The 25,165-nt window shown below is 68.6% G+C and overlaps 1 protein-coding gene across 1 annotated transcript in view; it reads left to right on the top strand.

Moving 5' to 3' along the window:
- The window catches only part of SORCS2 (sortilin related VPS10 domain containing receptor 2), a 217,333-nt gene that overhangs the window by 130,950 nt on the left and 61,218 nt on the right, over positions 1-25,165 (top strand). Inside the window, exon 3 of the mRNA XM_036018489.1 lies at positions 13,716-13,815. Coding sequence (XP_035874382.1) covers positions 13,716-13,815 — 100 coding nt within the window. The remainder of the gene's footprint in view (positions 1-13,715; positions 13,816-25,165) is intronic.

Genomic DNA, 25,165 nt, shown 5'->3' with positions numbered 1-25,165 from the left:
ACGCAGCCGTCTCTGGGCCCTAAGCCAGGGTGGGGGGAGGGAGCCACAGCGCGAGCTCAGGGAGAGGGGACGCCAGGGGGACACCCGAGGAGCCTTTGCCACTGGGAGGGAGGAGTGCAGTGCCGGCTGAGGCCGGGTGGGGGGAGACTCGGGCCGTGCGCGGGGCCTCGCCGGGCGATGCGGGCAGACCCTCCCGCTCTCGCGCCGCTGCAGACGTGTGTCAGTTGCGTGGAAATCCTGGCTCCTTGGCCGCCGGTTCTCAGCAGGCGTGGGACTGTGATGGCCTCCACAGCGCCCTCTGCTGCCCAGCAGGGCCTTCTCGGGGCAGGGGGAGGGGCGTCTCTGGCGCAGAGGAGGAGCCACGTGAACCCAGGGAGGCGGCCGCTCCCCAGCGCCTCCTAAGGGTAGCACGTAGAAGATACCAGCAATCGTGGGGCGGCTGGGTGATCCCTGCCTGTGGGGCGGGGGGCGCCGTGTGCCGGGCACGGTCCCGTCGGGTCAGTCCTGTGATCCGTATCCCCATTGCATGGGCAAGGAGACTGAGTCCCCGGCAGCGCACCCCCAGGGGCCGCGGCAGAGCACGTGCCGGGAGCCTTTCCGAGTGGACAAGGGGGGCGTGCACGGGCGCCGAGGAGCAGGGTCCCAGTGGGTGCGCTGTGCCATGTAGCCCAGCCGTGGACAGGCAGCCGGCTCTGCGGTCAGGGAGGCCCGGTTTGGGGACTGGGTGGTTTATTTGGCTCCCCTGGGGGCTCAACTTGTATGCTGAAAAGGGGGCTTTCAAAGGAGACACCAGCCCATAGTAGGTGCTCAATAAACATTTCCTTCCTGGCGTGGAGGTGTCAGCAGCAGCGTCCTGGGGGCTGGTTGTGAGGGCAGACGTGAGCAACAGGGTTTGATGGTGGATGGGGGACGTGGCGGTGATGGTGGCGGTGAGGGTGGTGGTGCTGATGGTGGTGGTGGTGGTGATGGTGGTGATGGTGGTGATGGTGATGGTGGTGGTGGTGCTGGTGGTGGTGGTGGTGGTGATGGTGGTGATGGTGATGGTGCAGGGGATAGTGGTGATGATGATGGCCGGACAGGGGAGCACGGGCCAGCGAAGTGGGGTGGGCACGTGCCCTGTAGCTCAGGGTTCTGTGGCCTTCTGGGCACCTCCTTGGTTGTCCCACGCTGCCACCCCCACGGGAAGGGGGCCCTGTGTCTGCTCTTCTCCTGTGGCCTCGGTGCCTGAGCGGGCCTGGCGAAGCCGAGTGTCAGGAAGGGAATGGACTGAGTCCTGGGCACGGAGGGGACACCCAGACTCAGGGACCTGGGAGGCACGGGTCAGCTCTGAAGTCCAGCAGAGGAGAGTGGACAGGGGAGGGCATTTGGGACTCTCTTGAGGGTGGTCCCGAAGGTCTTTCTGGTGCCCTGTGAGGCCCGTTGCAGGAAGGGAGGGAGGAGACGGAAGCCACGGGGCCCACCTGGTGCCAGCCTCGGGCTCCACCACGCAGCCTGCATCCTCACGTCAGAAAGCCCCCCCGGGAGGTAGCAAGGACCGCCCCCCCCCCCCCCCCCGGTGCTCCCGAGAGGCGCCCGGAGCCCGGCAAACCGAGAGGCCCGCCAGGCTGTCCGGGGGAGGGGAGTGAGGCCCAGCTCTTGGGTCTGCTTCCACGGCCCACGCCCTTCTCGCCACACCGCACGGCCCCCCAGAACTTTCTGGAAAGCAGCACCCCTCCCCGCCCCACCCCACTCAGGGCGGCGAGCCGGGGTGGGTGGGCACTCCGCACGGAGGCTGTGGAATAGGCAACTTCATCTTGCCTGTCAGGAAATCTGACGGGGGAAACCGTGTTTTCAGGCGGTTCGTCTTCTCACAAACCAGCGTGAGAAAAACAAAGGGGAAGGCCCGGCTGCAGAGAGAAAGGCCGTTTTCTAAATTTATAGCCAGGATTCATTATTCATGGGCCACGTGCGGAAAGGCCAGAGCCACGGAGAGGAACTGGGCGTGAGCGGGAAGGCCGTGGCTTGGGGGTGGGGGGGAGCCAGGGGAGGGAGGGGACACGGCAATGGGGTGGGGGTGGGGCAGAGCGAGGGGCCGTGGCTGCCCACCCCTGGCTGCCCACCCCTGGCCGTGAACACGCTCAGCTCAGCTCCTCTCGGGCCCCAGCCGCCCCGCGGAGCAGGGCCGGCTCCGAGTCCCGGGGGCCAGAGCCCGCTCTGTGGTGTGGTCTGTGCGGCCACCTGCACGTAGCAGGGGGCCCGGCGGACCGCCCCCACCCGGCCCTGCCGCCCGGGGCGACCTCTCCGCGGAGGGGAGGAGGAGAGTGCGGCAGTCAGGGGGGGCCCGGGCTGATGATGACTCTGAGCGGCCGCGGCCTCTGTGCTCAGGGCCGTGGCTCCGTGCGCGCAAAGGGAAGCGGCAGAAAGCGGAGGTGGGGAGCCACGTGTGCACACCTACAGGCTGCAACCGTTCATCCACCGGAGCTGCCGCCGCGGACCTGGTGGGTCCGGCTGTGGTCCGCGCGGCCAGGCAGCCTCGGTCGTCCTGTAGCCCCAGCCCCACGGACGCCTCGCCCCTTTCCATGACTCCCGCTGACAGGTCTGCCTGCGACACCGTGAGGGCGGGGAGTGCGAGGCGGTGCGGAGAGTGGAGGCCACGTGCTCCGGGCCAGCCGCGTGGCCAGAGGCGCTGCAGCCGGAGGTTAAAGCCCGAGCTCGTGGCTCCGGCCCGCCAGCGGGAGCTCGGTGCTCAAGAAGTGCGGTGTGCGGGGAGGCGACATGGCAGCTCTCTCAGAGCGCCCCCTTCTTTGCTGCTCCTCTTATTAATTTGCCACGGCTCACGGGGTCCCAGCGTATCTCCTCTCCCCCCTCCGCCGTGAACGTGAGGGGTAGGCGGTACCCGCGGTGCCCCCGCCCTCTAAAGGCCGCGCCCATCGGGCTGGAGAGCCTGGACCCGGTGTTCGAGGAGGGCGCGCGGATGGATATCCTGGGAAGCGGGCTGATGGGTTTGTCCAGATTGAAGCTGACGGGGACGCAAAGGCCTTCCGTGCCCTCCTGCGGGGTCGCAGGACCCCCCGTGGTGCGGCAGTGCGGGGTGCTGGACAGATGCAGGCCCCGGCTCCCGCGGCTGGAGGCCCCGGGTGGGCGGGATGGCTGTCCCCGCCGCCCCGGCCGCCCTGCCTCTGGCGCTCGAGGCTCCCCCTGCTGGCTCCCCCGGGGGACGTCCCCCGCCCTGACACTTGGCCCTCTCGTGGGCCGGCAGGGCCGGGGTGGAAACCTGAGGTGCCCTAGAATGCGAAGCATCTTCCCGGCAGCGCGCCCAGGAATGCAGCCCGGGCGTGGCGTGTCCCCCCCCCCCCCCCCGCGGGGCCTCTGCACGTGCGGCTCGGGTTCCCGGCGCCCCACGGGGGCTGAGCCCGGGTGCATTCCAGTGCCGGTTCCCGTGCCGCCTTACCTGGGAGAGCCTTTCTGCCTGACCCGGCACCGCCCCCCACCCCCAACTCTCTGCTCCGCGTTCTTTCAGTTCTAGCCCGTAGCACTACCCGACATGGCCCATTTGTTCTGTTTATTCGCTGTCTGACTGCCCTGGGACCAGCCGCCCTGGCACCAGGCGCCCAGCAGGGAGGGGCGAGGCCGGAACCAGGCCTCCGCGCTCCCTGTGGCCGCGAAGAAGTGGCCACCCGTTGTCCCTGGGTCTCTGTGTCATGGGACGCCTGCCCTTGGGATGATCTGAGGAGAAAGGGGCTGGGGAGGGGGCGGGCAGGGAACAAATGGAGGAGAGAAGGGGTCGTACGGAAAACCAGAGACCTGTGCGGGGAGAGAGACAGATAGGCGGACAGAGACCGGGACAGAGCTGCCCTGGGACAGAAGCCTCCGCGACAGACGGACGCCCCTGCGGGGCCACTCGGAGTGGGCAGCCCACACAGGGCCAGTGGTCCCCACCACAGGCCCCCAGAGAGGTGGGCTCTGGGTCCAGGTCCCTGCAGAGGCGGGTCTGCGCCCTCTCCGCCCGCGCCCCCCCCCCCCCCCCGCCGTGAAGGGCGTGGTGCTCGGGGCGGGGGCGGGGGAGGGGCTGGGACAGGTGCGAGAGCCGGGCGGGGCAGAAGCTGGGAGGCCAGGTCCCTGAGCTGCTGGGACACGGGGGGCCCCCCCTCTCTCCGAGATCCGTCTCGAATTCCAGCCAGCCGCCCCGCCGCGCCCCGGAAAGCACACACAAGTTTGGCCTGCCTGGCCCAGGTCCAGCTAAGGAGCTGCCCTCAGGGGAGAACCTCCTTATCGGGGAGGAAAGCACAGAACTGCCTTCCCCCTCCCCCTGCCCCCCCGCCCCCGGCCCGTGTCCCATGGGCCCCCCTTCAGCAGGTCCGTGCGCGGCAGCGCCCTCTGGCTGGCACGGGGCGCCCTCCCGCGTGGGCACCGCCCGTCCGTGCACGGCTCCCTGGGAAGGACACCGAGAACGCCACACGGGCGTTTTCACAGCAGCCGAGTTGAGTCACATTCTGGAACCAGCCCAGCGGCAGGCCCTGGGGGCCGGGAGGCCCGGGATGACGTAAGCAAGCGTTGGAGGGGTGACTTCTCAGGCAGTGAGGTCACCGGCAGAGCATCTTAAAAGCTCACGTGGCCACTCAGTCACTCATCCAACGCCTCCTGTGCTCTTAGGGGTCAGCGCCTCCCCCACGGGGCCCCTGTGACCCCCCCTCCTCAGAGCCCAGGCCCAGGCCCAGGCCCGGGCCCGACACAGGGCAGGCGCCCGGTAGTGTGTGGTGTGGGGGCCAGATGGCTGGATGGACGGCAGGGGGAGGGGGGAGGAACAAAGGACAGGTAGGTGGTGGGCAGATGCATGGGTGGGCGGGTGGATGGACAGATGGACGGACAGTCACGGAGGGAAGCAGACGGCAAGAGCCCCCAGCGGGCCCTGGGTGTCCAACGGCCCCTCCCACCCGTCTATAGCGAGGACCCCAAAAGGGGCCTCCCCCAGAGCTCAGCCCCTCTGAGGGCGTCCTGACCGCCAGGTAGCCACCTCCCCGCACCCCCAGAGCTCGTCTGCCCCCCTGCACCCCCCCATTGCAAATGCAGGCCACACTGCCACATCTGCAGGTGTGGGCTGAAGAGGTCTCCCCTCCCGCCGCCCGTCTGGGAGGTGACTGCAGGTGGGAGTGGGGGCTGAGTGGGGTGGGGGCGAGGTCCACCCTCGGTCCCCTCACCTATCACTTCCCCTCTCTGTGCCGCGGCCCCCCTTGGAGAAATGGGGTCTGCGACCCGTCCTGGCCTCGCAGCGGGTGGGAGGGTTCGGCCAGCCCATCTGTGCAGAGCCCTTAGTTAGCTTGGAAGGTGCCACATGGGGGGAGATCGATGAGGAGTCGTTGCCATTATAGTTATCACTATTATATAGTTATCACTATCACAGTCGCCGCCTGGTGCCAGAGGCCAGCAGGTGGCGTCTCGGAGGTACTGGCTCAGAAGGGGCGGCAGGTGCCTGCCAGCCCAGATCGCCCAACCCCACCGGGGGAGGGGGTCAGGGGCCCTTTGTGCGCAGGAGAGGCCGGGCGCCTGAGGAGCCAGGCAGGCGGGGGGCACGGCGCACGTCTCCGAGGATGCGGTTTTGAAACGGGGGTCTGCAGGCTCAGCCCCTCGGTTTCTCCTCGAACCAACCTTGGTTCCATCCAGGAACCTTCGGCCAGTGGGAAACAACTCAGAGCAGGGCTCCCTCCGCTCTCCCCCAGGGCCGAGTGCTGTCCTGGGGTCTCGCTTCCCACTCAGTCCTTGTGCTCGGTGTGGAAAGGTTCCTCTCAACACTGGGAAAGGGCCTGCCCTCCCGGCTCTGCCAGCCCCGCTCCGCCAATGGCTCCTTCCACGCCTCCTCGCTTGGAATCGGCTCGACACATCACCGGTGCTGCCCCACACGGAAGCCCTGGACGGTTAGCAGGCGTTCCTCGGAAAACCGGCGGGAGTCTCGGCTCCCGCCATCGGGGAATCGGCATATAAAAATATTACCCTTTGGTGTCAGGGCCTCACAGGAATAAACGTGGACCCTCGTGTTTAAAACACTGAGTTGTGAGAGTCTCTTGGGTCTGAGAGAGCGTGGAGCGCCCGGAGGAGGCAGACCTGAGGCTCCGCCTGGGGGGTGACCTGGGGTGCCCCCGAGGGACGCCAGGGGTGTCCTCGAAGGGCGAGGCGCTGGTGCGGGCAGTGAGCCGGGAAAAGCAGATTAACCACGCACGGCATGCTTTGCTTCCTGCCAGTCTGTAGGTGTTTTCTGTTTGTTCTGTTGTTTCCAGACAATTCCAAGCAGAGTGGGAGGACAGGTTGGCCTTTCAGGGAGGGAATCTGACTGTTTGTGGGTCATTGCTCAATTCAGGAATTATCCTAAGGAGCGATCCTAGGTCTCACCTGGCCCCACCCCCAAGCGGCCTGGGCGCCAGGCCTGGCCTCTCTGGTTCGGTGGCGTCCCGGCCCCCCACCCCAGTCCCCACCAAGCTGCCTCCTGCTTTCTGCCCATCCCCGCCGGAGCCCCCGGCCCTACTCTTCTGCAGCGAGGCAGCGGCCGGACGGGGGGGCCTCTCGGAGCGGCGGCCTCTGCGTCTGTCCGCGCCACACCCGCGTCTGTTCCTGTTGCCCCCGTTTCCCGTGGGTGTTTCCTGTCTGCCTGGGACAGTCCGGGCTCTCGAGGGGTCTCCCCTCCCACCCAGGTCTCGGCTTCTGCAGAGACTAGGGCCTTGGGGCACCTCGCCCTGGGCTTCGGCAGAATGCAGCTGGGGTGGGGCGGGCCTGCTGCTGGCGATGACCTGTCCACGGGAGGTGCCCGTGCGTCCTCCCCAATGGCGTCCAAGGTGAGTTGCCCTGTGTTCGCCGTCTGTGCACTCGTCGCTGCTCGGGGTCCCCAGAACCCCACCCCCACCCAGGCATCAGCCCAGCCTGGCCCCGCCGGCCCCATCAGACACGACTTCCCCCAGATCACCCAGAGGACACGGTGACCCCGGCTGGTCCCTGAGCTGCTTCCCAGTGGCCCTCATGCAGCACCCAGAGCAGTGGCGGCCTCTGGCCTGCAGCCCGGGGGTCCCTGGCGAGGCGGCACTCCCCTCCCTGCACCACCGGCACCTGCCCACAGCCCTGCTGCTGGGCTCGGGCTGGGCGTGCACCTGGCCTGCAGGGCGGCTCTGAAAGCCAGGCCGTCTGCTGGGTCTGCTGGAGGGGGGCGAGGCCCCGTGTGCCCCGGAGAGCCACGGCAGCCCTGTCCGCGAGGGGAGCATGACCAGGGACACTTCCAGGGGCAGTGGCCTCGTTCGGCCCCTTGGTCACGCACCAACTCTAAGGACCCCACCGGCTGAGACAGAAGCCCCGCCTGGGGTCGTCCTCACCCCTGCAGAGGGAAACCCAGCAGAACCAGGCGCCCTCGCGCAGGTCAGACCCAGGCTCACCGCGGCCGGTTTCCTCCTCGCACAGCTGTCGAGGTGGGAATGGGGGTGGGGGGAGCAGGGAAAGAAACTGCCAGCAGAGGGCGCACACGGGCCCAGGCTCCGCCCGGCCGGCGGGCCGGCGAGGCTGCTGGGTGTGGCTTGTGTCTCGGTGGGCCCACCGTCTGGTGGCCTCGGTCACGCCCTCCTGCGCCCGGAAGCCGGGCCTGCATTCCCTCCTGTGCGCCAGGAGCGCTTTCCGCGGGGACCTTCCGGCGCCTTCCCCGGGTCCCACGGGAGAGCTCATGGGGCATGGCCCAGAGCGCCCTCAGTGCGGGTGGGCCGCCGCGGTCACTGCCCAGCGGCTGGCGTGCCAGAGAGCACCGCCCGCCACGCTCTGGGAGAGTGAGACTTGGGGTCGGGGAGCCCCGGCGCGGGGGTGGTGCCGCATTACACACGCCCCCCCCCCCCCCCCCCCCGCCCAGAGACACCCGTGCCGCCCGGGCACAGCCGGCCCTTGAGCAGGGAGGACAGACGCGCCCCCAGCAGCCTGGGCTGGACGCGCATGTGCGCTGCGGTCGCCGCGTGACCCTGGCCGGGCACATCGGCCTGCTGCTCCTGAGCCTCGGTGGCAGGATGCCCCGGGAGGCTGCTGGATGTTCGGGTTCCTGGTAGAGCGCCCCCCTGAGCCCACCCCGCGGGTTCCCGGCCCACCGGGGGGAGGGGCCAGTCCTTGGGATGCAGGCACCAGTGTGGTTCGCTCTGGAGCACGCCCGCGTGTTTCTGCCGTGGGGGGGACTTTTCACCGTCTTCCTCCTGAGCGCTGAGGGTCCCCAGGAGACTTGCCACCAGGGAGCAGCGGGCAGTGGCAGCTTGTCCCCGGCTCACCCCGGAACCTGCCCCCGGGGCCCCCTTTGCCCCTGACTGTCCAGTGAGCGGCCAGCACCCGTGCCTAGGCTCGCTCCTCTCCTGTAACATTTCTAGGGCGCCCAGGGCTCCCCCCACCCCGTTCTCTCCTGCTGCCTCGCCTCAGTCCTGCCGTGCATCACTGTCCCCAGCTGTCACAAGTGTGCTCTCAGAATCCCCCGGACTCGAGTTGTGAAATCTTTTCCTGCACGCAGTCAGGGCCCCCCCGCCACCGGCTGGCCCCTTCCCTGTGATGAGCTCGCCCTCCTAGCCGGATTCCAGCCCCCTGTTTCTCGCTCAGAATCTCAGGCCGAGTTCCGGAATTTTCTTGAACGACATGACCAGCCCCATGCCGCCTGCCATTCTCTGCTCCTTGCGGACCCCAAGCGGGTTTGGGAGAGGCGGGCAGTGGCTGGGAGCTGCCCCCTTCCTGGGCCCACGGAGCCCTCTGCTCCCCAGTGTCCGCGTGGCCCCCGTGCGGCGTCCCCCAGCGTCCGTGCCTCCTGGTCTCACGTTGCAGACTCGGGGGTGCGGCCAGCGGGGAAGCCGGTCTCTCACTCTCTCCGCCCTCTCCGTGGGTGGGGTGGGTGCTGGGGGCCGAGTGCGAGTCCCAGCTCTGCCTCTGGGTCTCGTAGGACCCTGGACAAGTCCCGTTCCTGGCCGGGCCTCAGTTTCCCCCTGCACAGAGGGCGGGCGGTGATGCTGACCTTGGGAGTGGCTCTGGGGTCCGTTCACGATGCTCTGCCGACCACCCAGGCAGGACACGGGCCGTCCCCAGAGCCATAGTCCTGGGGCACATACGGAGGTCCGCCCACAGCCTGCCTCTGACCACATGCAGGCCCGCAGGGAAGCGGTGTGACATCACGCCCCCAGGCGGCGCGGGGAGACAGAGACGGTGCCCCTGCCGTGACCACGAGCCCAGCTCCCACCTGCTCTCCTCACCCCGTCTCCAGTCCCACCACAAATGGTCTGTCACCCACCCATTGTGCAGATGCAGAAACTGAGTCCACAGAGGCCCAGGCTGGCCTGAGGCCACGCGCTTGCATGCACCAGCCGCAGAGGTGGGCGTCACCTGCCCCGCCTGTGTGCTTCCCCACGGTGGCCGGTGGGAGCGGGCTCTTCTGTGCTAGGGAGAGGGGGAGCAGCAGCTGAACACAGGTCCCACCAGTGAAATAACTATGGGGATGAAAACGGCTTCATCACCTCATTTTTAAGAAGTGAGTGTGTGCAAACACTCGGCAGCTCGGCAGCCTGTTTGCAAACAGCAGTTTCCCAACCCAGCTCGCCCTCCTTGCTTCTGTTTGCCTGCTTTTAGGGTCTGGTTCTCTTGGTTCTGATCTGCAGACATGCAGAATGGGAGGATTCCTTTCCGAGGGGCCAGATGCAGCTGGAGGAGCCGAGAGGTGGCGTGGGTCCTGGGTGCTAGGGAGGGTGGGGGTGGCAGCCCGGCCCTGGGGACCATGGTCCCCCCCATCCGTGCTCTCGTCCCCTCTCCCCCCCTCCTTCTGGACGCCTGAGCTCTCAAAGGGATTCGGACGCTGTCCCCTGGCGAGGGGCGTCCCTCCCCAGCAGGCAGACTCAGGGGTCACTTGTCGGTGCGGGTGCTCACACACGACCCAATTCGGCGCCCCCATTTTCCGCGCGGGACCCCCTGCGCACCCGAGGCCCCCCCAGCCTCGGGGGCTGGGGCTGGCAGCACCTCCGTGGGACTCCGACAGGCGTTTCGAGTGCTGCCTGGGGATTCGTGGACGGCCTTGGTGACCACTGTCCTTGCTCTGACCTGGTGACCTGTGTGAACTTCCGGGGAGGTGGCATTCGGTTCCAGGTTGGCCCTTTGGGGCCGTGGGGAGACTGTCACCAGGATCGGGAATGTGAGGGGTCCCATACAGAGTCATCCCTGCACACTCGGGAAGTGTGGCCGCCTGTCGTGCGTGGGAGAGTGTCCCCTGCAAACCCACGGGCACCCGGGGCCTCGGAACAGGACCCTGTGTGGATGCGGGGCCTCGGCCAACGCCAGTTAAGGCCTGAGGTGGAGTCATCCTGGGTGTGGGGTGGGCCGATCCGGACGGAACGGGACGAGGTCACGAGGTGGGGAGGCCCTGGGGGGACGAGGCAGAGACGGCGGTGATGGGGCCGCCAGCCCCGGGGGCGCTGGGAGCCACCAGGGGCCAGGAGAGGCAGGCGGGACCCTGCCCGGAGCCTCCAGGGAGCGGCCCTGCTGCGGACACCTCCGTCTGCGGCTCTGGCCTCCAGGACTCTGAGAGAACCGACCGCTGTGGCCAGAAGCGCACTTGCAGCCTTCGCTGCGGCAGCCCCGGGCCCCCAAGCTGAGCCCCCCACCCCCCACCCCCCACGATCCAGCCTTGACTTGTTGCACCTCGTCGCACAGCAGCGCCCCCTCTGGCCGAGCCCTGTCACTGCACCGAAAGGGAAGCACCTGGCGCGGGGGCGGGGAGGGGGCAGCAGGGCTGCTTTCGGGTCCCCGGGAAGGGGCAGCCTCGGAGTTCGCGGTGACGGACGGTCAGCAAGGAGCCCGCTGTCCCGGTCCTCCCTGCAGGAAGACGGGGTGCCGGGCACGCCCAGGCCCCAGCCTCTCCCCTCCCGCCCCGCCCCTCTCCCTCGGTCTCGGGGCCCACACGTCCAGGCCGGGAGCCGCCTGCCGGACCCGGTCGGGTTGCTCGGACCGCGCGCTGGGGAGAGACCAGACCGTCCAGCATCGGGAGCCTGGCGTGTCCCCTGGTCACCCGGGCGTGCGGCAGAGTCACCGCCCGATCCGAAGATCGGGGTGCTTATCTCAGGCGACCCCCCAGACCCCTGACGCGGGGGGAGGGGCAGAGACCGTGTGAGACCGAGCGTCGGTCCCCCATTCCGGGCCTTGGAGTAAATCCTCGCGGTGCAGAGGCCGTCGCTGCCAGGCTCACGCGTGCGAGTTCCTCCGAGACACGGGCGGCCTGGAGGGAGAAGCGGGGACACCGGAGGGCCCGCCGGGAAAGCAAGGGGCGTCCCGAGAACGGGCCTCGCAGGGCATGCTGGGAGGCCAGCTAACGGGTGCTGCGCCGGTTCAGGGTGCAGCCTTTCTACTGATGGGGGCCCCAGGGACCCCCGAGTCCAGGCCCTTGGTGCCCGAGAGGGGAAGCCGATGCCCAGACCTCGAGCGTGACGAGGGAGCCCCCAGAATCAGGAGGAGTGTGGGGCGCGGGCCCAGCGCCCTGGCCGCCACCCCTGGCTCTGAGCGAGCCCGACTCCCGGCGCCTGCCGCCTGCCAGGGTCACGCGGCCCCACCTGCTGGCGCCCCCGCCCCGGGGAACGCACCCTGTTCGCACGCAGCTGGCTCCTCCTTGGAGCCCTGCCCCGTCCCACCAGCTGGGCGGGGGCCCACGCTTCGCCAAGGGGCTGCCTGGCCCCTACCCCGGCCCAGCCCTGAGCCCCATCCTGGCCGCAGTGTGCCGCCCTCTGTGTCGCTGGGGTTGCCCTCTGTGTCCCACCTCAACCTAATGCCCCCCCCATCCCAAGTCCTGTGGATTCCACCCTGCTGCGGGCCGAGTCCTCTCCCCCTCCCCCATTTGTCCCTCCCCCTCCGCCCCCCCCCCCTCAGTCACTGTCCCACCAGCAGCCTCCCTGAGACATCGCGGTGACCAGCCCTGCTGGCTAGGTTGAAACAGCTCACATCTGTCACCCAAGTCTGCAGGCTTCCAGTGTGGACGGGGGGTCCCTCCCAGGGGCTCGGGGGGTCCATCTGTTGGGAGGCAGAATCAATGGCTGGTCTCAGAGGTGACCTGGGGGGGTGGGAGGGAGGCAGGAGGGGACCAGGAGGCCCGGAGGGGGCTTCCCCACATGGAGCTGCACAGCAGCTGTTTGGGCCTGGGGCTCCGGGATTTCCCGGGGCTCTGGATGGATCCCGTGCTCACGGGCCTCCGGCCGCCTCCCTCCTGAAGACAATCTGTCCTCCAAGGTTGATTGCTTCCCTCAGCGCACCCCAGGGGCCGCTCTGTCCCCCCAGCGGGTCCCCCCTGGGTCCCCTCTAGCCACCCCAGGGAGGGCTGGCCCCCGGGGGGGGGGTCGTCCCTTGGGTGGGGGTGGGGGCTGACCTCCATCCCGACCTGGGAGGGGCCCTGTGACCCTCACCCCTCTTCCTGGAGCCTCAGTTTCACTTGAAGATTTAGGGGGGAAGTGTGTCGCCATGGAGACCACTAAGGGTGTATTATGGGATAGAATTGACTGCTACCCAGGAAGGGCGTTTCCCTTAAAGCAGCCCTAGCCCTGCCCCTGGGCCCCAGCAGCCGTGGGCAAGTCTGAGAGGCAAGTGCCCCCCAGCTCCTCGGTGGCCCAGGGAGGGGAAGGGGCTGCTCAGGCCCCCAGACGGACGCCGGGCCCCCAGGGTGCTGGGGTCTGAGGACAGGGGCACAGGGGCCCCGAGTCCAGCTGAGCCCTCAGTGAGCTCGGCCCGCAGCCCGGCGCTCCGCTCCCTGCAGCGGCGGGTCTGGGGGGAGATTAGGCACCAGGTGACCGGGTGCCGGACAGGCTGTGGGGCCGGGGCGGAGTCCCTTTTCTGGGGCCATCCCCACCTTGGGCCCCTCCCTCACCCGTCAGCGGGTACGGACGCCCTAGGGAGTCCTGGACCGTGCCTGCGCATCAGGGTGTCCCTCCAGCCAGGCCGGGAGGGCTCCCAGGGGGTCACAGTGCATTTCTGGAGGGGGGGAGGTGATGCGAAGGGCCTGACCGTGGGTGTCGGGGTCCCCGGCTTCCCCGTGGAATGAGCTCCGTGTCCTGTCACATCGCCGTCCCCAGGCCTGGGTGGGTGCTGGCCCTGGATGACCCCTCTGTCCCTCGATCCAGGGGCCAGAGCCCCCGAGCCCTTCTGTGCCCTGGAGGCACAGGGCCCCTGGGGGGGGCCGGGGGAGGGGCTGCTGCACTGGGGGTCAGCTGGCCCCTCTGGGCTCGGCGGGTCCGGTTCCAGCCGCCCTCCCGGGTGCCTGCCGTGTCCCCTGGTCCTGTGGGCACGCGGTCGGGGAGGACGGCCGGGTCCTGGAGGAGGAGCTCGGGGTCCGGGGAGGGTGGTGGACAAGCAGACGCATGGCTGCATCGGCCACTTGTGAGCTGCGTGGTTTCAGGCAGGAGCCCCCGCCCTCTGAGCCTTCTCCAGGTCCTCTGGTCCCCGAGCGGTGACCGCAGTGACGCCGTCTGTCAGGGTGTTCACAGAATTGGTCACAGAAATGTCCTCCCGTCCAGCAGGAAGCAGGCGGTGCGCACAGGCCGCCTTGCAGTGCCGGCGGGGAGACTGGCCGGCGGTGACTGACCCCGGCTGCGCCGGGACGAGGGGGGAGGACACGGAGGGTGTCTGTGTGTGCTCCGGCGGCGTGCGGCCTGGGCTGCCCACAGTGTGGGCTCGGTGCCTCTGCCCCGGAGGGCAGGTCCCTGATGGCTGTGGTCCTGTTCCCCCAGGTCCTCGGACTACGGGACGACCTACACGAAGCTCACCCTGCAGCCCGGCTTCACCACCATCGTCGACAGCTTCTTCATCTCCCCGGCCAACAAGAGGAAGGTAGGCACGTTGCCTGCCGCAGCCGCAAGCCGCTGGTCCCGCTCGGGGCCCCGGGCACTTGCTGTGACGGCGGCCTCGCTGTCCAGCGGCGCCCCGCCCAGTTCTGCCCTCCTCCACTGGGCCGAGTTTTAAGTCCCCCGCGGGGCCTCCGGGGACCGGCTCTGTGTGCTGATCGGGGTCCAGCCTTCTCCCACTGGAGGCAGCACCCTGGGCGAAGCAGGATACACGGGGGCAAGGGGGGTGGCGGGGAGGAGCCCATCGCCCGGCCTGGGGCCCTCTCAGGGGGTGAGCTGCTGTCCCACGTGGCCACAGGCTTTTCTGCCTGTTGGGCTTGCACTTGGCTTTGAGTTTCTGGCCGCGCTCTGCATTCTGTTTTTCTGGTCTGAATGCGTTCTCCAGCTTTGCCGTGGGCGGGCTGTCGGAGAAGGCACTTTTTGGGCTCCCGAGGAGACCCTTGGGCAAATCCCTGATGGCCCCCCGGCCACTGGGGGGCTGCACGGGAGCTGTGAGGCAGCCACGGTCCACACAGAGAATCAGGACCTCTGGGACGAGAACCCAGGGCCCGGCGTGTCCTTGTGCGAGGCCGGCCCACGGGCACGGGCAGACGGTGGCTCCCAAAGTCAGGGCGGCCGGCGGCTGGGAGGCCTGGGGAAGGACAGCGGGCGTGCACGGGCCAGACGGTCACTCGGACGGCAGATCCGAGAGTCCGAGGGGTCGTGTGCACCCACACAGGCAGGCCTTGGGGGGACCGAGCCCCCCCCCCAACCCCCACCCACGGGGGCGGTCCACGGGTCTCAGCTGCACTTTCCAGTGGGTGCCACCTGCCTGACGCAGGCCCGTCTTTCCCGTTCTCTGACCGTGACCCTGGGAAGGCTTCCTTGGGGGCAGAGAGGGGGCAGGTGCAGCCCCTCTGGCTGTTACGGCGGCGGTTCTGGCCCAGGGGGGTGTGTCAGACAGGAGGGCGGGAGGTGGGAGGTGGCCAGGCACTGGCGGCCGGGACAGTGGGCCGCAGCTCCCTCCCGCCCGCCGCACCGGCTGCGCTCGGTGACCCTGGCAGACCCCTGCTCCTCTCCAGGCCTCAGTGTCCCCGCCCATCGACGAGGAGGCATCCTGGGGGTCCTCCACGGCCCCTCTGAGCTCGAACACTCCTGACCTCCCGGGTCCCCTCCCCACAGAACGGCAGCTGGGGGGTGGGATGCCCGTGGGCACAACCCCGTCGCCGTTGTGTCTCCCGCGCATCTCGGCTTTTCCCCTGCCAGAGGGCAGCTTCCCCAAGACCTCCGGGTGGCTCCCGACCCCAGCAGCATGGGCGGGTGTGGGTGGGGCCCTGCTGCCAGGCGGGCCCCGTGCCTGCTGTGGGGGAGGGAGGACCCGCTCACTCTTGGAGACCTCCGTCCAGTGTGGGCCGAGCTCCCGCCCTGCCGCGTCCTTGCTGGGCGCGGGTGGGCGAACTGGACCATGACTCCAGCCTTCCAGAACCTCGGGGGGCCGAGGGGAGCCCCGGAAACTAAGCCTCTCATGCTGCATTTTCGAGGGAGGACTCAGAAAAGGGGCGGAGTTGGCCGCACAGAGGGCGTGGTGGGCCCCGGGCTGAGCGTGGTCTGGGAAGAGGCGGGGCCCTCGTTTGCCGGGCACCCGTGGGAGCGCGTGGGCGGCCTGCCGTCCTCGGTTCGGCCGTGGGTGGGTTCTGCAGGAGGATGCCAATGCCATCGGGATTCCATTTAAGCAACAATTACAAGCCAGGCACAGTTTATCGCTCCTTAAGAGACCACTTTACAACCTGTCTCGCAAAATTAATTCCCTTTTACTTGTCGTCTCGCTGGCTGTGCTCCCGGAGCTCCCGGAGCTCCCGGTGCCCACGGGCAGCGTGTCTGCCTGCCGCTGTGGGGCACGGCCGAGACCCTGGGCCTGACAGTCCCCCCCCCAACACCCCTGGGCCCCCCACATCCGTCTGTGAGTCCCACGCGGGCCCAGACTGGAGGGTCTCTGACTTGGCTCCCGTGACAGCACCGTGGTGCGGGGGGAGGGGTGCAGGCACGCGCATGGCCGGGCCCGGAATTGCCTCCGAGGGTCGTGGTTGGTGTTAGAACTTTGTGTGGGTTTCTGTTGTGCTCCGAGATGTGTCGGCATCGGTTCGAATGCTAAGAGTGCGCTCTCACACATGTGTGTGCACACACGTGTGCACACACATGCACACACACGTGCAAGCGCACGTGTGCACACACGAGTCTTGGGCAGAGGACCCAGAAGAACGTTCCTATTTTCAAACTCGGGGCCCCGGTCCAGCCACCTCCCGGGCCCCCCCGCCTGGCCGGGGGACCCTCCCCTGCGAAGCGCGGGGTTAGGACAAGACCCCATCGATTCACCAAGTTTCCATTCTGCTCGCTCCCCCGGGACGCTGGCGGGCACGCCCTGAGCCGGGCGCTCGGGGGGGGGGAAAGGGGTCAGGCCCGTCTTGCCTCTGAGATGCTCGCACTGTCGCAGAGCAGGGGGCCCCCCCCCACCCCCCGATCCGGAGGACGAGAGCCCGGCTTCCGAGGGCACCCCCCCGGCCCCAGGCTCTAGATCAGGGGCTTCGCTCCCGTCACCTGTCACCCTGGCCGCGCCCCTGCCAGGCGAGGAGACGTCCTGCAGGTGAAGGGGAGGGAGGCGGGACGGGACCCCGCCCCGCCTGGACTGGAACACTGAGAGCTGTGCCGCAGGCCCGGGTGTACAAGGACCTGGGTGGCCGCTGTGCCTGTCGGGCCGCCTGCAGCCCGCTGCACGGACCCAGGTCCCCCCTTTTCTGCATGCACACCCCCCAGCTCTCTCCGTACTCGCAGGCCCCTTTGCCTCCCAGGCCTGCCCAGGGAGGGAGGGCCACCTCGCAGCAGGGGCCTGTGCGTGGACCGGAGGGCACCGCGTGAGCTCACGGCACCAGGGGCACATGGGCGCCCCCCCTGGAGGGTGCGGTGGGTTCGGAGGGGGGCGGGCGGCAGAGGACACATCTCTCTGTTTCCCAGGACTGGAGTGTGTGCGAGGTGGCACGGGCCTGTCTCCGTGCCACCTCGTGCCACCGGTGGCGGATGTGAGCGGGGCGGGGCTGGGGCGGGCTGACGGGACACGCCCCCGGGGCTGGGGAGGGGCGGCGGAGGGAGGGCTGCGTTTCCGACCCTCGTGTGTGTTTGCGTTTCAAGCAGCTGAGGCTGCAGCGTTGGCTCGCCCACCACGGCGTCCCCGGCCGTGCGAGGGGAGGGGAGAGGTGTCGCTGCAGCCCTGCCCAGGCCCCCGGCCCGGTCGCTCACGGGGCAGGGCCAGCGCGCGGTGCAGGCAGCTGGGGACTTCGGTGGCAGTGAATAGAACCCACTGCGGGCCAGCCACAGCCCAGGGCCTTTCGTGGAGAAATAGCAGGTGGGATCAAGGACGAGAAGGTTCCGGCAGAGGGCAGGCTGCGGGGACCTCGGGAGCCATGCAGCCCTGGCAACAAGGGACCCCAGTGACACCCCCCCACCCTTGTGTCTGTGAGGATCACCCCCTGCCTCCTTCCTGAGGCGGGGAACTGGTTGGACGGCTTCGACCGGACAGCCCGCCTTGGGGGGAGTCTGACCACAGCAGGGGGACTGCGTGGCCACCTCCACCTGGGAGAACACGATGTCCAAGTACCTGAGCCCCTTGTCCCTCGGTCTGATGGACGGCGGGTGTGTGCGGGGACCGGGCCTGGGAGGCCACAGCAAGGCCCTGCCCGCCGCCTCCACGGGCGGGGGTAGCGGCCAGGCTTGGCCGGCCCCTCTGCCCTGTCCCGTTCCTTTGTTCCTGGGAATTCTGGTCGCCCCCCTGACGGCTTCCAGCTGCCCCCCACGTCGGACTGGGCGGAGCGGTGGAAAGTGAGACTGACGCTCTGGAGGCGGAGGAGCCCCGGGGTTGCCAGTCGGCCTCCCTCAGCACGCGCGCCGCCCCTCCCCCGGCTGCTTTCCTGGGCGGGGCTCAGGCCGGAGCTGCGGATGGTCCTTCCAGCCTCCTCCGCCGGGGGCGCACCCCTTTGCGCACCCACGGAAACGCAACCCCTCCTCGCACGCTGCCGTCACGCGTCTCGAAGCCCACGGCAGGAGGCACAGGAGGTCACGGGTGGTGCTAACACAGGATGGGCCGCGCGCTGGGCCGGAAGGCCGCCGCCGTGCACGTGGTGGGGTCAGGCGTGCGTCCCCGGTGTCCTCGCCCGGGCCCTCTGCCGTCTGTCCGAGTGGCGGGTGGCCCCAGCGGAGGTTCTCACCGGGTGACGTTCAGGTTATTTGGAAGAGTGGATCAGCGCCCCCCGGGCTGGGCCGCAGCTGGCGCAGGGACACAGTGATTAAGAATCTGGATAAACTGATCCAGGGGTGATGCCGCGGTGTAATTAGTCGGGCGCAAGAGATCATTACGCGGGTAATTCTGCCGTCACCGCCGGGCGGAGCGCGGCCTCCGTCATGGCTGAGGCGCAGCAAGGGTACGCCATGCAGCCCGCAGACGCACACCTGAGGACACGGCTGGGAGGGAATTCCGATCGCCATGGAATTTAAGAGCAATTAAGTAGTTATTTGTCCCGTGTAAATGAGCCGTGATACCGTGCTCCAAGTCCTGGGGTACTTTCAACCAAGTGCGAACCTGGCAGGGAAATAAACACCCCTTCTCCCTCCCCGAGGACGAGGGCCCACGGGAGCCGGGGCAGGCGGCGTTGCCAGGGACCCTCGGCCGCGAGTGTGGTGTCACCGGGGCTCTGGGCCCCGAGCTGTCCGGGTGTTCCCCCGGCTGCCCCGTGGACGGCCGGGACCCCGGGAAGGTGTCTCTGCCCACTGCCCCCCCCCCCGCCCCCCGCGCCTTCCCCGAGGCAGAGATGGCGAGCTCACACCGCTGGCGGGGCTGGCACGGGGCGGCGCCGGGACGCAGGCGTCTCCATGGACCTCGCCGATTTCCTGGGCAGAACGGTGTCAGCTGCTGCCCGGGGCTTCCTCGGGTCCCCACGCACGGATGGCGCCCTCGAGGGAAACTGCTCCACGGGAGTGGACGAGAAAAATGTTTGGCCGGGGGGGGCGGGGGAGGCTGTTTCCGGAGGCCTGGGGGCTCTGGAAGCGGCCCGTGTGTCACATGCCAGCATCTGAACAGTCACTGGCTCCCGCGGGAGGGACTCCTGGAGAAGGCCAAGACCCAGGCCGGGGCTGGAGGGAAGTGTACACACCCCAGCCGGTGCGGCTCAGCCGACTGGAGCGTCATCCCACAAACCGAAAGGTCGCCAGTTCGATTCCCGGTTGGGGCACATGCCTGGGTTTCGGGTTTGATCCCCGGTTGAGGTGTGTGTGAGAGGCAACCAACTGATGTTTCTCTCCCTGTCTTTCTCCCTCCTCTTCCTTCTCTCTAAAATAAAAAAAAAAAAATGGAAAGAGAAAATATACATAAAGTCTAGTTTTCATACGAATTCAAGGACATGTAGCCATGCAACTAAGGCTGCAGAGTTTGCTGTCCGTCCGCCCACCGCCATCTGCCCATCCATCTCTCCATCCACGCACCCATCCACGCACCCATCCACCCACCTACCCCCCATCCACCCACCCATCTCTCCATCCATACACCCATCTACCCACCCATCCACGCAGCTATCCACACACCCATCCACCCACCTACCCCCCACCCACCCATTCACCTTCCCTCCTTCCCCTCCCTTCCCTCCCCCCCACCTCACCGGGCCACCAGGCACACTCAGTGGGGAGACGGGCGTGCAAAGGTCGCGCACAGGAGAGCAGCCTTTGTCCCAATGCAGACGCCTACTGAGGGGGCACAGCAGACGGGCCAGTGAGTCTGCCTCTGCCGGGGGGGGGGGGGGGGGGGGGAGGTTGGGGAGAGGGGACCACCCGCCAGGACCGGGAAGGCTCCACAGGAGACTGGAGGGAGGACGCACCCGGCGCCTGCGGAGGGAACCCCGTGTGGGCTGGGCCTGGGGCCGGCTCTCCCGGGGCGGGGTTGGGGGCAAGGGTGGGGGCGGGGCAGCACTCACCCATCCAGCGCTCGTAAATCAGTCCGCGCGTCTAAAGCGCTCGCAGGGACTCGCGGCGGTCTGTGTATTAAACCCATCGGCTTCCTCACAGCCACCGGATTCATTCATCTAGTTCGTCCAGCCAATCAGCCCATCGATCACTCCTCATGGAGAGTGCCGGCGGTCTCTCCATCTTCCTTCCTCTGACAATGGTCCTAGATCCGTCACCTGCGGGGCGGGCAGATAGATGGCCTCTGTCACGGAGCCCCCGGGACCTCCTGGGTCGGTGGGGGTTGGTGGGGCTGCTCTGGCTGCGGGCTCTCGCGAGACCCCAGGGACACAACGCGAGGGAGGGCTCGGCGGGGCCCGGGGTGCTGTGCAGACCGCGCCGTGGTCCAGCTCCGGGCGGAGGGGGCCTGGGGGGGGAGGGTGCTGGGTGCGTGGCGCGTGGGGAGCAGCGGGAGGTGAGTGGCGGGGCCCGAGGCTGGGGGTGGGGCGGCGGCCCTGGGGCTGAGCCTGTTACCACAGCGACGGCCGCGTGTGCCTCTGATGGGGACCCCGAGCCACCCCGGGGTGGCTTCAGACTGGACACCGAGGTATCCATATCGCTCTCCGGCGCCAGGCGCCCTCCAGAGGCCTGTCCCCCCGCCGCCGTGCCGGAGCCATCGGAAGTGCCTGCTTCGCACAGGGCTCCCGGAACCCCCGGCGGGCGTCGGAGGGCGCTCCGAAGGAGCTGGAGCGGAGCCTGGGCTGCGCCTGCCCCTCCGCAGGGAGGGCGCCCCCTGTCTGCCGCCTGCCGCACCTGCCGGGGGCTTTGCATTCCTTAGCTTCCTGCGTGCGTGTCAGGCCAACATCTGCTTCGCAACCGCAACCGAGAAAAGTGAGGCTCGGAGGGAGCGGGGGCACACCCGCGCTCCTGCCCGCTGGGCGGGGGGCCCTTCCTTCCTGCCCCTCTTTCTGCCCTTGGAAGTGGTCTCTGGGGCCCTCCCTGGACCCTCCCTCTCCTCGCCTCCCCAGGACACTGCGTGCCCCTCCCCCACGGGGGCTTGTGGTCCCTGTGCTGCCCAGAGCCCCAGAACCCCAGGCTCCCTGTGTGGGACCCTCCTGCAGCCCCGCGAGCTCAGCACCGGCCCCGGGGATAGACCAGGGCCCGGCTGCCTCTGGGAAGCTGGACTGAAGTGGAGGGACACCCCTGGTGGGCTCCCCAAGCCGCCGAAGGGGCAGACCAAGGGCAGGGCACGCCCAGAGGACGCCAGAGCCCTCCCAGCCCAGGGCTCATGCAGGGCATCCTGGGGCCCAGGCCCGTAGGGGTGGGATGGGCCGGGGGGACAGAGTGGCTGGTGGCCACCTGCAGGGATGGGGTGCTCCAGCTGCCTGGGCGCTGGGGTCCAGTGGCCCCAGGGGGCGGGGCAGCATCAGGGCCTGGGCTGGGGCCCCCGGGGCCCCAGTCTGCTCATCTGTAACACGGGGCGATGGCAGTCCCCTTCCCCACGTGGTTGGGAGATGAGTGAGCTGCCCCGCAGGGCGCAGTCTGGCGGCTGGACCTGGGGCCTCCCTCACGGACCCGTCATCGCCGTCTGCGTCACTGGCAAGGAGACCGTGCTGAAGGCGGGGGCCCCTGGGGGTACACCAGGACGTGGGGTGGCCCCATACATCTCACCCTTGCAGTTCAGAAGTGCAGGAAAAACGCAGCCACTGCGCCCCCCCTGACATGGCTTGTCATTACCTTCTCGGGTCTGTCTGCTCGCTGTCACCGGTCCCGTCCATCCTCGTGGTTGGGGTCTGGGAGTTTCCGCAGGCTGTGGTGTCTTCAAGCCCTGAATGTGTGCACGGAGCCACGGAGAGCACACTGCAGTGGGGGGTGGGGGGGACAGGAGACAGACGGCTGTGGGACAGATGGGGCCGCCGTCCCTGGGGGCCCTGCCAGGTGACCCAGCTCTCCCACGTCCGGGAGGTTAAGGGTCAACGCCCCCAGGAGCTGCCGGGAGGAGGGAGCCAGAGACCCCATGTGCGTGCGTGCGCATCTGGGATGGCCCCCTCCCTCCCTGCCCCCAGCAGGCTCTGGCCGTGCAGCCCGGCTGCCGACACTCCGCACTCGATGCTCTCACGCTCCCGCCTCCTCGCGGACTCCCGCGGGCTGGCCGGGCGCAGGAGAGACAGATTGGTGCGGCGTCCCATCCTTCCTCGGATATCGGTCCTTTTGCGAGCGTGTAATGAGGCCCCATTAGCACGGCGATCATCTCGGGGAGTTAGACACGCATTTCCCTGCCGACGGAGGCCGCGGGTTACAGTGCCGCTTCCACAGCCGGCCACATGGAGTTTGCCCGGCTGTGGGGAAGGGCAGCCTTGTGGCAAGTGGCTTCTAGAAGCGAGCAGGTGTTAGCTCTGGGGACCGTGGTTAAGGGGTGGGGGTGGGGTACCTGCGCTCGAACCCAGGCTCTCTGACTCGATGTCTAGCCTTTTCCCCAGCCCGCCCCACGGGCAGTTTGAATGTCACCTCCTCCCGAAAGCCTTCCCAGATTGCCTCAGGCGGTTGGAGCTGCAGCCCCAGACCCTGCCCAGGCCAGGGCGGCTCCAGACAGGACACGGAAGCACACACAACACCCGGCTGGGGGGGGGGGGGTGCTCCGCACCTGCAGGTCCCAGTTCCCAGGGGTGAGCTCCTCCCTCTCCACACAGGTGCACACTCGGGTCCGTGTGGCCAGCGTGCACGTCTGCGTTCTGGGGTCGAGCACAGTCTGGTTGTCTGGTGACCGCGGTCCGTGCCGAGGACCCCGCGGCCTCTGACGCCAGCTGAGCAGCACGCGTGGGGGCGGTCGGGCTAAGGGGCGCACATGCCGAGACTCCAGGGGAATGGCACACATTAGAGATTCCTCCACGAGACGGGAGGTGTCGGGCTCACTCATTCAACAGCAGGTCTCTCCTTGTTTTGTTCCGTCTGTCCCCGGGTTGAGTGCTTCTGCCTTAGGGCCGAGTGGGGTGGGCGGGCCGCACCGGGTGTGCACTGAAGCTGGGGGTGCTTCTCAGCACCGTCTACCCCCCCGCCCCCGCTCCCCTGAGGACCTGGTGGCCTCATGTCGCTGCCCTTCGACTGCCCGGCCGGGCTCGGGGCTGGTGGACGGGACGCGCCTGGAGCCACCTGCCTGCCTCTTGGGGCGCCTGGAGGATGACGGGAGAGGGGTGCAAGGGACACCCCACGGCGACTATCGGGGCGAGCGTCACCAATACCCCGTCTTCGGAATACGGGGCAGGTGGTTGCACTCGTGAAGAGAAAACGCCCCTGGTCCCTGCCGCTGTCCGGCTGGGGTGCTGCCGGGCTGTGAGCACCCGCACGTCCGAGTGCCCCCCCCTCACACACACACTCGGTCCTGGGCCGCCTTCGGGGGTGGCCGCCTGACCCCTCTGGTACCCAGCACCCAGGGAAGCCTTCTGGAGTTAATTCCCCTCCTCGGACGTGCCTCCCCTCCTGTCCCCGTGATGGCTTATTCGTCAGCTGCCACCGGCTCAGGGCGTGCGGGGGCAGCTGACATCTCCAGGTCCCGTGGGGACCCCGAGCTCGGGGCGCGTCTGTTTGCTCTGACGGAGGATCGATGGGGCGTGACTTGTAATAAATGGCTGCAGTTCTGGCCCCGAGACAGGGGCTCAGGGAGAGGGGAGGCCAGCCCTGCCCGGGGGAGGGGAGTGGGAGGACTCCGGCTGTTTCCGCCTCGGGCGAGGTGATGCCTGCGGTGGAGATGACGGTGTGGTCGTGATGCCAGCAGCGGTGTGGTGGCCACGAGGGAGATAACGACGGAGCTGATGCGATCGCGGTGATGACGATGGTGATAATGACGGTGAGGGGTTTGCGATGATGATGAAGATGAGAGGAGGATGGTGACGAAGAAGATGAGGATGGTGCAGACCATGGAGACCGAAGGATAACAGGGATAATAAGGACGGTCATGGCGATTAGGGTGCTGGCGATGGCGTGGTGGTGACAGCAACCACGACGGTGGTGCTGACGACCAAAACGAGGATGGAAATGAGGCCTCAAGGCCACACCGGCGCCTCCGCTGCCCGCTGCCCACCGCCCCTGACACCGCCACCGCTGGCCGGATGAGGACACAGAGGGCAGCGGCCACGCAGTGGGTCTGCACCGGGGACACTTGTGCCAGCCTCGGCAACAGGCCGATCCCCGGGCTCAGTCGTCCCACACGGGACGAGGTCCCATCCCCATGGGGAGTCCCAGGCCTGCTGGCTGCCCCCCAGCGTCTTGGAAGAGGTGTGTGCTGGCGCTGGGCACCCGCTCGCTGCCAGCCCGAGTCTGCCGTCCTTCCTGAGCCAGGGGCGGGCGCAGCCGCTGCCGCGGACCCGGCCCTCCTGCCGGATGGAGCAGCTTCTAGAGATGATCGTTGGTGGTGGTGGTGGTGGCTCCGTTAGCACGGGCACGGCGCTCTGGTCTCCTGCCGGGGACGGGACACACGGCTCGTTGCCGGGAGGGAGCATGCCGCTCCCGCTGCTGAACCCAGGGTCCCCCGAGTCCCACCACGTGCCGCATGCTGATTGCCTGGGTGAAGGGGCTGTTGGTGACGCCGCCCGGGGGGGAGCAGGAGATTCCTTACCGGGTTTCCGTGACCGCGGAGGACGGCGGTGGGCGGTGAGCTAGACACCAGCCTGCCTCCTGCAGAGCGTGGTTTTGTGGGCCCAGGAAGCAGCGGCCGGGGGTTGGGGGGGGGCGGGGACCAGCATGGCAGGCACCTTCCAAGACTCAGACCCTCCCACACCCACTGCCCACGGCTGCTCCCGCGTCTGCTTGTCACCCACCGAGCCTGGCCCCTCTTTCAGACCCACCCTCCCGTGCGGTCGGGGGACACCACCCGGCAGCCAGGTGCTCTTCCACCCATCCCTGTGCCCAGTGGGGCTGCCCCCCTGTCCTGAGGGCGGGGAGGGGGCTGGGGCCCAGGACACAGGGGGGGGACAGGGGCCTCCCCCCCCCCCCCCCCCCCCCCCCCCCCGCCGTGCCGGACCACCTCCGCCCTGCCTGGGCCCCAGACCTCACGGCCTCCAGGAAGCTCCAGCTTCCCGCCAGAGGGCCAGGGCCCCGTCGGCGCAGGAGGCCAGGGTCCGGGGTTCCAGGGAGGGGGCTGGGGGCAGGCACCCGTCTGAGAAAACAGCACCTGCCGTTTGTTTGTGGTGTGGTCAGGCAGGCCGGGGGCAGGAACGGAGGGCGGCTGCTGGCCGTCCTTCCCCGGCAGCCAGGGCCTCGGAGGCCAGGCCGGCACCGCTCTCCGGCGGAACAGGCGCCTGCGGCTCCAGTGAGGACCCGGCCGCTGCGCTGTCCCCGCCTGGCGGCCCGCCTCTGGTGCTGAGCAGCCCGCATCTGTGAGT

This window comes from Phyllostomus discolor, chromosome 1 (genome assembly GCF_004126475.2).
Source record: "Phyllostomus discolor isolate MPI-MPIP mPhyDis1 chromosome 1, mPhyDis1.pri.v3, whole genome shotgun sequence".
In the NCBI taxonomy this organism is placed as follows: Eukaryota; Metazoa; Chordata; class Mammalia; order Chiroptera; family Phyllostomidae; genus Phyllostomus; species Phyllostomus discolor.
Note: the sequence above shows the minus strand (reverse complement) of the source record. Positions and strands in the feature narration are given on the sequence as shown.